The 12,579-nt window shown below is 42.6% G+C and overlaps 1 protein-coding gene across 2 annotated transcripts in view; it reads left to right on the plus strand.

Annotated features, from left to right (window-relative positions):
- Positions 1–12,579, plus strand: part of Asph (aspartate beta-hydroxylase) — a 181,376-nt gene that overhangs the window by 125,287 nt on the left and 43,510 nt on the right. For both annotated transcript variants that reach the window (XM_027398883.2, XM_027398885.2), the window contains exons 16-17: positions 7,080–7,230; positions 9,158–9,294. In XM_027398883.2, the coding sequence (XP_027254684.1) occupies positions 7,080–7,230; positions 9,158–9,294 (288 nt within the window). The remainder of the gene's footprint in view (positions 1–7,079; positions 7,231–9,157; positions 9,295–12,579) is intronic.

The raw sequence follows: 12,579 nt of genomic DNA on the forward strand, positions 1-12,579 counted from the left end.
GGGATGAGTTCAGGATTGCCTAGTGGGAACAGCACTGGTATGTCGAGGGCTACAGCAATGGCTTCTAGTTGCTAAGTATCTAGACCTTGGGTGACCAAGGCAAAGGATGTCACCTCATGTGGTGTAGGGCCAGAGAAAGGCCAGGCTCTGCTCTGCCTAGAAAGGCTTCTTTGTCCTTTTGCACTTTCTCAGACAGCAAGACCTAGATATTTCTTTCTTTCTTTTTTTTTTTTTTTGTTTTTTTCAAGACAGGGTTTCACTGTGGCTTTGGAGCCTATCCTGGCACTCGCTCTGTAGTCCAGGCTGGCCTGGAACTCACAGATATCTGCCTGCCTCTGCCTCCCGAGTGCTGGGATTAAAGGCGTGTGCCACCAACGCCAGGCTAGACCTCGATATTTCTGAGGTGGGAATTGTTATAATGTGTTGACAACTTTCCATATAACACAAGGAACAACTGAGGACTACTTACTCTAAAGATATATAGTGAGAACCCACTGTGTGGCAGCCTCTTCTGGGTAATGGAGAGAGAGATCCCTCAGCAAAATGTACTCACAAAGCTCCATTGTGAAGGAAAGAAGCCACTTAATACAAGAAGTACCATGCATAGATTTGCCAGTGGTGACTGTAAGGAAAACAAAAAGGAAGCAGGGTGCAGCCATTGGACATGTGAGGGGGTCACATGATGAACAGGGTGGCAGAGAGGAGGCTCACGAGGGAGACAATATTTGAGTAAAGCCTTGGGCATTTTTATAAATCAACATCAGTATATCAGATCATAATACCTAACAATGTATGCTGTAAGTGGAAGAAAAGAAGACAATGGGATTCTGTGAAGCACACTTATTAAGAGTCTTGGTTGTAGGTGATATGAGTGAAGGTGACAGAGCAGGCATCCCTTTCATGGGAAGGGGCAGTAGCTGAGATGTGTCAGGGTCATGGAAGGAGCTGTCTAAGTAGAGGGAACAGATAGACAAAGGCCGTGATTCGTGGCAACTGTCTTGGCATCAGAAACCTGAGCAGAAAGAAAGGGCTGCTGGGGGCAAGGGTCAGACAGAGAGGTCAGAACTCCTCACAGCTTTTGCTCTCCATGCCCAGGGAAGTCTTTGGAGGCTATTACTCATACAGGTGACCATCTGGTGGCTTTTTGTAAAGATTGCTTTGGTTGCCAATTGGAAAATGAGCTATGAGAGAAGAATCAGGTGCACAGAAAGCAGGTGGCTGTCACAATGTGGTATGCCTGAGGTGCTGGTGGCATGGCCTGTGGCCTGGCCATGGGGGAGGATAAGGGCATGAATAGATAGATGGAAGGGTCAGGGACAAAGGATTGGCCAGTGACTCCTGGTTTGTTGTAAATAGCTGAGGAGAAAGCAGAACAGCTGTTGAGCTAAAATTTGCAATTGCAATGGTTATTAGGCATTCATATGGCTGAATCAAGGAGACCACTAGATTTATGGAATTTGGAACTTGGGTAAATCCAGACTGGTGAAAAAAATATGTCAAAGAGTAAAGCTCCTGCAGTCCTTCTTGAAGGAGAAAGAGGAGTGCTGAAGTGTAGCTTCAAAGGGGTTCAGGTCCCAAAGAGGAGGTATGGAGTCGGCGGGGTAAGAAAGGGACTCCTGCACATCTGAGGGTTCAGCAGCTCTCTCCCTCAACCAAAGAGTTATTTATATAGCATATTGACTATATAAATTGTTTGACAAGCATCAGAGCCCTGGATCCCTTTTTTACTTCCTCATTAATTGCCCAGGGTAAAAAAGCAAAGTACAGAACAGACAGTTTTATCCAAAACATCATCTTTGGACAGAGGCTGCCAAATCAAGAAGTTACAAATTTCTCAGGATCTGCAAAACATAGGACCTTCTATATTTTACAGCCTGTGTCTAGGCTGCCTGCTCATATGATCACTTTTTTTTTTACTTAACCAAGTTACATGTAGAATCATTTGATGTTTTCTAAAATGCAAGCTTTACAAAATATGTCATAATAAGGGCTGGAGAGAGGCTCAGCCATTAAAGGCTAGGCTCACAACCAAAAACAAAATATGTCATAATAAGCATTTAACTGGCTGATGATAGCATTTTTCTGTTCCTTAGTTTTATAGTAGGGACCTGTTCTTTGTATATGTTCCCAGAAAGGAAGACCCTGGTGTAGGGCTTCATTATATATATGGCAATGGGTATTCTTGTGAGATCTTGTATCCAGACCTGAACAAGACTTTTCTCAGAATCTACTCTATTGGTACCACAATCCTTGGGGCACAAGGAAGACTCTTCCTTCTGTGATTTTCCTTTCAGGCTGTCTTCAAAATTTTCTCTCTGGAACATAAATACATTTATTTCTCTGAGGGCTGCATAAGCAGAAACTCTCCATCATGCAAAAAGCTGCTCCTAAAAGTGAAAAAGCCACAAGCCAGAGACTGAATCTTTTGACAAAGTTTTGTTAGAATTTTATCAAGCAGCATCCTCCAACTTAGGACTTAGGTCATCCCTTGTACCATGGCCTGTACCAAAGGAGATGACCAGTCAGACTGGGAAGCAATGGGTAGAGAGCTACTGAAGTTAGTGGACCAAGGAAAAGCAGACAGTAGCCCCTTGTGTGTGACCCTCATAGCTAATGACACATCTACAGGACAGCAGGTCTCACTTTGAATTGGAGGTGGCGATCACTTGAGATCCAGATGCTCAGTCTTTCTATCCCATTAGAAAGTAACTAATTTAATTTTTATTAGTTAAATTTACCTAAATCAAATTTGTAAAACAATTAATACAAATAAGTTTCCCTTGTCCTTGGTATATACCAGATACAATGCATAGCAGCAACTGTGTGGTTTTGTTAAACTAATTGAGCCATAATTTTCTAACACTGGGAAACTACTTTGCTATTGAGAGAGAATATTTATTACCAAAAGATCCAGAATGCCCAGATAAGTGGTGTGTTTTGTCATTAATATCAAATCCTCTGGTCATGGAAAGCCTGTTAACTGCAGCAAAAATGGTTGTGCAAATGTTAATTATAGCAAATTGTTTTGTGCTTTCCCAGTTTTCTCCCTTTGTGACTTTAATCATGGTGACTGGACCCTCTGGAATGTAGTGATCTCTGTATGTGCAGCCTTCTTTCACAGGAGGAATTTGATATCTGGGCCTCGGGCAGTATTTTTTAATCTCTAAGATGTTATGCTACAGATGTTATTGATATTAACTCTAATGTGGCATAAAACAAAAGTTAAGCATGGAAAATTAAGTTTTAATAGAGTAATTTAAGGGAAACTTTAAATTTATAGGAGCTTTAAAATAGACAAATTTTGTAAGGGGGACTAAATTATGACTTTTCCAATTCTCAGTTAGCAAATTAAGCAATTTCTTTGTAATATCTCAACAGATCTTAAAGAGTCAACACCAAGTCAGATACAAACTATAGTGTCTATATTTTTTAATTATTACTGATAGCACACTATTCTTGGATCTCTGGGAAAATCAATTTTGATGAAGTTCCCTAAACAGTGAACACAAGAATTTAAAATTATTAACCGAATTCACTTCATTATCTTTCACAAGTCATTAGTAGACCTGAGGTACAAAGTGTCATGTCCCCTAGGAAGTTTGGGTAAATTAGTCATCCACAGAATGTGACAGAAATGTCCTGTGACAAAATCTCACTCTCAGACTGGCTTGTGTGATCTATAGATATAAAACTGTGTTGCTGCTATTGATGCATAACATACTGCCATTATTGAATTTTTGGAAACTTTAGCTGTGCTGTCAACTTTCGAAAAAAGTATCCCAGTTTACCGTGTTGAGTTGGCATTGTACAAAAATTAACAGCCATATTGGTCTAGAAATGTTGAACTTAATTTTTTTCCATTTGTACAGGAGTAACACACTGTATTAAATATGTAAGGTATTAAAAAAAAAAAGAAGGGATTTGGAGAGCCCATCCCTTGTGAAGGGATGCTCTCTTGACCTGGACACATGGGGAAGGGCCTAGGCCTGGCCCAGGATGATGTGGTAGACTTTGGGGAGCCCCTTTTGAGGGCTTTACTCTGCCTGGGGAGTGGAGGGAGGATGGCTAGGGGCAGGTGGGATGGTGGGGGGGAGGGGAAGGAGAGGGAGTAGGGATTGACATCTGAAGCAAGCTTGTTCCTAATTTGAACAACAACAACAACAAAAACTAATCATTCTGTATTTTCCCAGTTTCCACGCAAATGCTGCTAGTTTCCCTCATCAGAGTTCTTAAGAACTTTGTTATTTTGCTATTTATGCTTGCCTAAAGTGAAAGAGCCAGGGTCTTGAGAAGGGACAGGCACATGGATTGTATGCCCTTCTTCTTTCCAGTCTAACTTTGAAGGAATCGATGGATTACAGAGGTTGGCATTTGCAGAGACCTCAGTCCTGTTGGGTGACTGCAGATAGAGAGGGTTCACTTGGTGCTCTCTGTGGAATTCCCTCAGCTTAGGGACATTGTTTCTGTTCAATCAACTGTCACTATTCATGGTCTTGGACGTTAACTCACTACAGCCAAACTCACAATAAGCTGATGGTTAAGCAGAAAAGCGGGCTGTCAATAGTCAGGGGAAGGATATGTGACCTGGATGTATTACTGACATGAAACTTCCTGTCCTGGGAGCTGAATCTTCTGGGTGAGTCTACTGCAGATTTGAAGTTAGTTGAATGGTCTGATATGTATTTCCATCAAACAAGGTTGAATCGGTGTTAACTAATCTTAGCAATGTCTTTCCTAACACTTCTTTTTGTTCCTTATGAATCCACTTCTATCTACGGCTTCCATTTGAGCCTCTATCCTAGTCATTGCATGTTAGCACATTATTTTATTGATGTGCTGTTTTCTGAAAAGAACATTCTCACAGATGTCTATCAGTTGGTGTTGGTTCTTACAAATGACTTGCCATCTGAGGGAGAAAATATGAGGATTTTCTTACTAAGTCCTTAGACTTTACATATTAACCCAGCACACAGTTTATGTTAAATCATAATCATATTCACATATTCTGATTAAAAAATTATATTCTACTTTCAGCATCAAATTGCTATAATTTTTCTTGAATGCTGATCTTTAAATGAAAGTCTATAAAATCTGATGAGCTATTGAGGTCTGTCTCATACACTCCGTGCTACTTTTCCTGCCTCTGGTATTTCATTCCCAATTCTCCATCTGAAGTTGTGGATCTTGGGTATTTTGTTAGGAAAATAAAAGTGTCCAGAGACTTTACCCTCTCACACAATTGTACTGATACCTTGTATCTGTCCATTGGCAGATATGAGCTGTTCTGTCCCCTTCCCTTCTTACCTACTAGAAGACTTCCATGTGTTTGTGTCCTCTCTTGTCATCAGATTTTTCTCTTTCTGTTGGGTCTCTTGTATCTATTGAGAAACTTGATGTGTTATCTTATCATGAAGTCTCTCTGAGCTCTTACTCCCTTTACCTGTAGACACATTTTTCTGGTTCCTGTTACAGCTAGCCGCTTGAAGGAGTTATCTCCTCTATCCTTCCTATGTCCTCTTGACACAGCTCCGTTCTGATGCATGTCTTTAGCAAATTCATGGAAACAATGATGCCAGGGCCAATGAGGCTCCACAAGTCCATTACATTCTCTTTGCTGTTCTCCTCTGGTCCATCTTAGAGGCCTCTTGGAGCATACTTCTTCTCTTCCTCTTAAAACCTTTGTATTCCACTTGGGCTCTGAGGCATTGCTGTGTTGTATTCTGACTATGTAACTCATTCTTTATCCCCTATGCTCATCTTTCTGTGTCTCCCCAACCTCTAATGATCTTGAAGCATTGGATAATTTTAGGATTTATTTCTTGAAACCCTTCTGCATCTACACTCGGGACTCTTCTAGCTTGCCAACTTTAAATACCACATCCATCATTGATACCTCCCATGTATGTGTCCTTAACACCAGCCTCTCCCTGAACTCCACATCCAGAAATGGACCTTCTAAGTGTTTATCTCCACTTGGTGTTTGGCTTACTGTGTCCAAAACTGAACCCCTGGCTCCATGCTTCCCCAAACCCACCTGTGTCTCAGGGGATGACAGTTCAGTCAAGTGGCCACTCACACCAAGCCCTGAATTCACTCTCTTTCTGTCTCTTATACTACATTCACTGCATCTGTAAATATCTTTGCCCTGACCTTCAAGCTGAATCCACAATCCCATCTCTTTCTGCTACTCATCTCCACTGCGTCAGCCCAGGAAACTGCCATCCCTTGTCTGGCTTCTTGCCTGGCACCCCCACTTCTGCTCTTCTCTCAGCCTGTTCTCAGTACTGTGGCTAGCACAACCACTTGGATCCCTTCAAAGCACTAGATCATGTGAAATCTTTCTCCTCCTTCAGAAGCATCAGTAGCTTTCCAGGCCCTGAATCACCTGATGCCACTGTCACCTCCCTCCTCCCATTCACTCTTCCAGCCTTTCCTTTGTTCCCCAATGTGTTACAAAGCCACAGCCCTGTCTCTGCTTTAGAAATCTTTCCCGTTATCCTCACAGTCTGTCCCCTTCTTTAGATTCCCCCGACTATCCTGATTAAACCAGTAATTTTCCCATTCCACAGTCATCATGCTTCAACCCACTCTTTCCATGCATAGCACCTTTGTTTGTATTCGTCATTTTGTCCTTTCCTAAATGGAAGCAAAATGAGAAAAGAGCTTGCCCTTATTTGTTCAATTCGTGTGACACATACGTAGAACAGTTGTCTGACCTCAGAAAAGAGCTGTTAAGTGAATGAATGAATGAAATGAATCACTGAGCACACAAATGAAAGAACAGACTGTGGACTAGAGTCCTGTGTGTATCGTGTTCTCATATATTGTGATGTCCATCCCCACCAGCCCTAGGAAGTATCATCTTGATCTTACAGTTTTCCTCATCTCTGCCGTGGTAGCAACCTTTTCCTCCTGTTACTTAAATCGCCATTGACCTGCTTTCTTTTGTTTTTATCATTTGCTAAAGGCCAATTTTCTCTTTAAAAAGTGTGTCTAAAAGTTAACTGTCATTAATCTCTGGAGGGAAATGATAAGCATAGAGGCCATGGAACATTGATCTGTCTGGGGATGTCCTCTAGTGTGAAGACGACTTGGCAGAGAAGAGGAGGAGCAATGAGGTTCTGCGCAGGGCAATCGAGACCTACCAGGAGGCAGCCAGCCTGCCCGACGCACCCACAGAGCTAGTGAAGCTGAGCTTGAAGCGACGGTCAGAAAGACAGCAGTTTCTAGGTGAGAAGCAGAGTGCTACTTGTCCGCCTTTGGTGGCAGGAACGTGGTACCTTCTCAAAGTCAAGGTGTCTAGGAAGAAGCCTAGCTTTACAACTAGCTTCTGATAACTGTCTATCGTAAACAGACCTGTTCTACGTTTAACTAATCCTAACCTAGTAATTGTGTGCATGTGTACATGTGCAGAAGCAAGTGTCTGTGAAGGTCCAGACAAGAGGAAAACCTAGGTTCCATCCCTCCTTGTTTTTTAAGACAGGGTCTTCACTGGCCTAGAGCTCTTCACAAAGCCTGGACTGGCTAGCATGCTAGAACCAAGGATCTGCCTATCTCTGACTCCCAAGTACAGGGATTACAAGCCTGCACTACTGTGTGTGGCCTTTTTACTTGGATTCTGGCTATCACACTCAGGTCTTTGTTCTTGCAAGTCTGGCCAGCTTGCCAGTGATTGAGTTTTTCTCAAGCTAACATACAGGACTGGCAGCCCCTGAGGAAAGATACCCAAGCTTGTCCTCTACTCTCTATTTGCATTCACACACATGCACATGAAATATATAAAATCATTGTGGATTTTTACATTCATTTTGATTTTTTAAGAATTTATTAAAATATTATTCAACTTAGAATTATGGATTTCTTTGGTTTTCTTTTTTATACCAAGAGATTCACTTGTCTCCCAGCCCTAGAGCAAGGTCACTTGTGAAGATGTCTAACATCTCACAGGAATTCTTCAGTGTTTAGTGTGGTCTCTTCTGCTGAAGTAAGAATGGGGCAGGGTCACATGAGGCAGGGTCACATGAGGAGATTCTGAGGCAACTAGACAGAGATCCTGAAACTGCAGGGAGGTGAAGTTGCCCCACAGTAGGACAGGGGACCTGGGCACAGTGGAAGGGACAGGCAGCAGGTGTCTGCAGGGGGTGGGGGGGTACTTTGGTCTGCACTGCTGTCATTACCAGGAGAAATTCCAAGACAGAAGGAAAGCTTGAGCCTGGGTGAGCAGGCAGGGGGGCCAAAGTGTACAGAAAAGAAACCAATTTGTAACAGAGGCTTGGACAAACCACCCTAGAGTTCTGATTAGAATAGGGCTGGCCAGCTACAGACCAGGCAGTGAATGGGCCAGCTTTTCTGTCAGAGATTCTGTTAACTGGACAGCTGCATCCCTGACTGAACCTGCCGCTGCCTCCTGACTAATATGCCTTTTGCAGGCAGCTAATCCCTGGAAGGTAGTTCTTCACAAGTGCTAGTCTTTCCTAGCACTTTCTTCTTGTCTGCAGTTTGTGTTTCCAGTTGTGACAAAGAGCAATGACAGTGGCCCAGACTGTTTCCCTCTGAAAGCCACCAAGTGAACAGCAGCTGGGGTTTCCTGAGCCAGGGAGTGCACCATAGCCTGTCCTCCACCAGAGGCCCCCATAGTACTGGAAGATGCTTCCTCTGTGCTTTAATTAGCTCAGCACCAAGAGACAAGTGACTTGTGTTAGTTAGTTAGAGAAGGCACCCACAGTGAAGCCCTCCTGCTCCATGTCCCTCAGTGCCCATTTCACTTTGTACTGACTGCTCATCCCTAAGTCAGACTTTTCATTATCTCCCCTCCATCTAAAAATGTTAAAGCTAATAAACCACAATGATTCAGCAGGGCATTTTCCTCAAGAATTAAAAAACTGGCATTTCCTGAGGAAGGAATTTAAGATAAAAATGTAAGTGTGGATTGACTCAGAAAATAAGCCTGTCTTTACAATTTATGATTGATGTTGTATTTAGTATCTACATGTAGCAGTTACATATAGTGTTATAACTGTGCTACTTGACTTGAGAATCTATTCATAGATGAGGTCAGGTGTTTTTCAGGCTCTGTTAAGTCTGCTCTTGTGGTTTGTATTTTCACTACAAAGATCACATAATATTTTTTTCCTATTCATCATTTTTCCAACATCAGGTCACATGAGAGGTTCCCTGCTTACCCTCCAGAGGCTAGTTCAGCTGTTTCCTAGTGATACTACATTAAAAAATGACCTTGGCGTAGGATATCTCTTGATGGGAGACAATGACAGTGCCAAGAAGGTTTATGAAGAGGTAAGCACTGGTCTTCTGTGGGCCATACTGATTATCTTGTACAGTAAATTCAAGTGTTGATGGAAAATTACACGTGGTATGTACTGTGTCTTGTTCTCTTTATCTTGAATGAAATAGCATGTAAGTTATTATGTCTGAGATACTCTGCGCTTGGTTTTCCCATTTCTCTTTTTTCCCCTACCCCCTCCTGAACCCAGAATGTCATATCTCACCCAGGCTGGCCTCAAACTCATGGCAATCCTCCTGTGTCAGCCTTGCAACTGCCACCTTACCTAATTTTTCTTACCTTGTTTTTCATTATTGTTTTTCTTTATTGGCATGTCCCCACTGTACAGAGTGATAGGGCCCCAAAAGACTATTCAAGTATACATATCCATTGACCATATTCACCCCTGTATCTTGATTGGAGCAGTTTAAATTTTAGTTAACTGTTATTGTGACACTTAAAAATTTTTATCAGTCTATAGACAACTTTTTAAGGGTTTTCTTTGTGATAGGAACAGGAAGGAAGTTAATAATGAGGTCAATATATGTAAAAATTATAATCTTTTCAAGTTTTATAGTATAAGCCTCTCAGGCAAAAGTAGTAGATTATACTGTTTTCAGAGTGTGGGCATTGATGTTCCCACACTCTAAGTCTCAAGCAACTATAAAACCTAGAAAACTGCCTCCTTCAGGCAATGAGGGAATTTATTTGACACAAAGCAAACAGGATGTCAAATGAACTTTGAAGCCGGAGAAAGCTAACCTCTGTAAAACAAAGATGGATATGGGTGCTTGTTATTCTTTAGCTTAGGTCTCTGGATCAATGGTCTCCAGGCTGCTTCCTTTACAGGAAATGCTGTGTGGTAGGAGGGACCCTTCTGTATTGATAATGTTGTCAACAGCAGCAGTCTCACCCTCAGGCCAGAGACTGGGTCCACTCATCAAGTGGTGCTTGCCTCTATTGCTCTTGGTCCTTAATTGAAAATCATTGAATTTTGAAGCTATTGTCTGTCTACCATTTTATAATTTTTATTGTTTTTGAGAGAGCAGAACTTTGGCTTTGGCTTTTTATGGCATCAATAATACCTGCACAGATGGACTGAGGCTACAGCATTGCAAATGTGTGCCATCTAGAAAGGACCCACACCAGGCCATAAGACAATTCCATGTGGGACATGGTGTCTGCTAACATACCAAGTGTCCCCCGTCCTGCAGAGTTAGGTTAAAAGAAACACCATGTGTGTTGGTGATTCAGAACCATGTGAATGTAAAAATGAACAAATCATCAGAGACACAAAAATGGGAATACAGTTGTCCTTCCTACTTGTATGTCCTCTCCTTCCCACACTCCTTTCTTCTTTCTTCTCCTTGGAAAATTCTTCTTGATTCCCATCTCTCTCTTTTCTTTCCTTCCAGTATTCTCAGTGATGTTCCACCCAGGTTCCACGTACACTCAAGGTCACAGCAAGCTTCGAGTGCATACTGATGAGCATCTAACTGCATTTCTTCTCTCTCACCTGTAAAATTCTTCCCTGGATGCTCTCAGCCCTTCCATCTGACACTAAGTCTCAGAAATGTGAAGCATTTTCCCTCACCTTGAAAAGTAAAATTAAGCTGTCTATGCACCTGAGACCACAGTCTTTCCTGGCCGAGCATACTAGGGATGCACCAAGCCCAAATATTGCCTAAAATATGAGATGAGATGAGATGATACTAAGACAGATAATAGATACAAAGACTGTCTAGTGTCATTTTACTCTCAGTCTGGATTTCTTGTAAACCCAGCTGTGTCTTTGTCTATGAGTTTATTAAACCTGCAAATTCACTGCCCACCCATCTACAAAGTGCAAAAGCATGGTGCCTAAATGTAAAGAAAGATGGAGACAGCACTGTCAGCTCCTCTGGGGCCTGAGCCCTGCCCACCCTCCTGGTTCTGTATGTGCCACATTGGATGCTTGACTGTCCACCTGCAAATGAACAGAGAGCTGTGGGCTTGATTCCCAGGAAGTGTGTTTCAGAGCAAAAGTGTTTGTCATTTCTTTTACCTGAGGGATTATTCTTCATGTCCCTAAACAGAATGTTTTGAGATTCAATGTGATCCATGTCCTCTTCTCCAATTTATTTGTCTATTGTCTTGTGTTTCACAGTATTCCCCTTTCCTCTGTGTGTGTGTGTGTGTGTGTGTGTGTGAGAGAGAGAGAGAGAGAGAGAGAGAGAGAGAGAGAGAGAGAGAGGGCCAGAAAAGGGCATTGGATCCCTCAGAGCTGGAGTTACTACAGGTGTTCTAGAGACTCCCAGTGTATTAGTGACTTTTCTCTTGCTGTGAAAATGTCCTGACAAAAGCCACTTAAGGAACAGGTTGGGTATGGTGGTCTGAACGAGAAATGCCCCAGAAGCTCGAGTATTTTGGCTTTGTGTGTTTCCAGCCTTGTCTCATTTTCTTTTCCCTTTCTGCTCCCCGTGTGCAGATGCAAATATGATAAGCCAGCTTCCTGCCACCATGCTTTCTCTGACTGTTGTCATGCTACCCCATCACAATGGACTCTCTCCCTCTGGAACTGGATAAAGAACTGGCATGGTTGGGAGTGGGGTGTCTTTTCTAGTTGGGAGATGGTCAGGGTAGAATACACTGAAATAGTATAGTAACCTTTAACCAAGGGAATTCTCAAGGAATGACCCACTTAGACACCTTGGTGGGGAGTTTTTGAGCCAAAGGGGTATTGTGAGAACAAATTATTTGGTGGTAAGGGTTTGTTTGGCTTGCTATGAACCACAAGGAGTCCAGTGTGTCTCAGATGAGCAACTGGAAGAGTCAAGAGCAGAGAGACACAGGCAGAGAGAGGCTGTAGAAGTGGTTCCTTGAATGTGGCCTTTCATGCTGTAAAGTAAAGTGAACCTATGGAAGAGTCAGATGTGACCTTGGATTTCAGTGGTTTCCCTTGGGGTCCCATGTGGAGGGGTGCAAAGTGTCAGCAGCTGAGAGGGTCCTGTAGGTAGGAGCAAAAGAGAGGAGGAGATTTGATCCAGTGTGGTAGTGGGTAAATATGTCTAATATGTCTAATGGTCATGGTGGCCAGAAGTGGGGATGAATGAAGGGCAGCAGCCAATATGAGTCAAAATAACTGGAGTATAGACTGACTGCAGTAAGCCCAGTACAGACATGGTGGCCACTGGCTAGATACCTTGTTCTCCCTCTGTAAAGTTCCCGTGGTATCTGTGACTTCACTTGTCCTAACTGTCTCAGAGATAGAGAGGAGAGGTACTCAGGCATCCTCTCTCCACTAGTGTCACTCAGATCTT

This window comes from Cricetulus griseus, chromosome 2 (assembly GCF_003668045.3).
Source record: "Cricetulus griseus strain 17A/GY chromosome 2, alternate assembly CriGri-PICRH-1.0, whole genome shotgun sequence".
In the NCBI taxonomy this organism is placed as follows: Eukaryota; Metazoa; Chordata; class Mammalia; order Rodentia; family Cricetidae; genus Cricetulus; species Cricetulus griseus.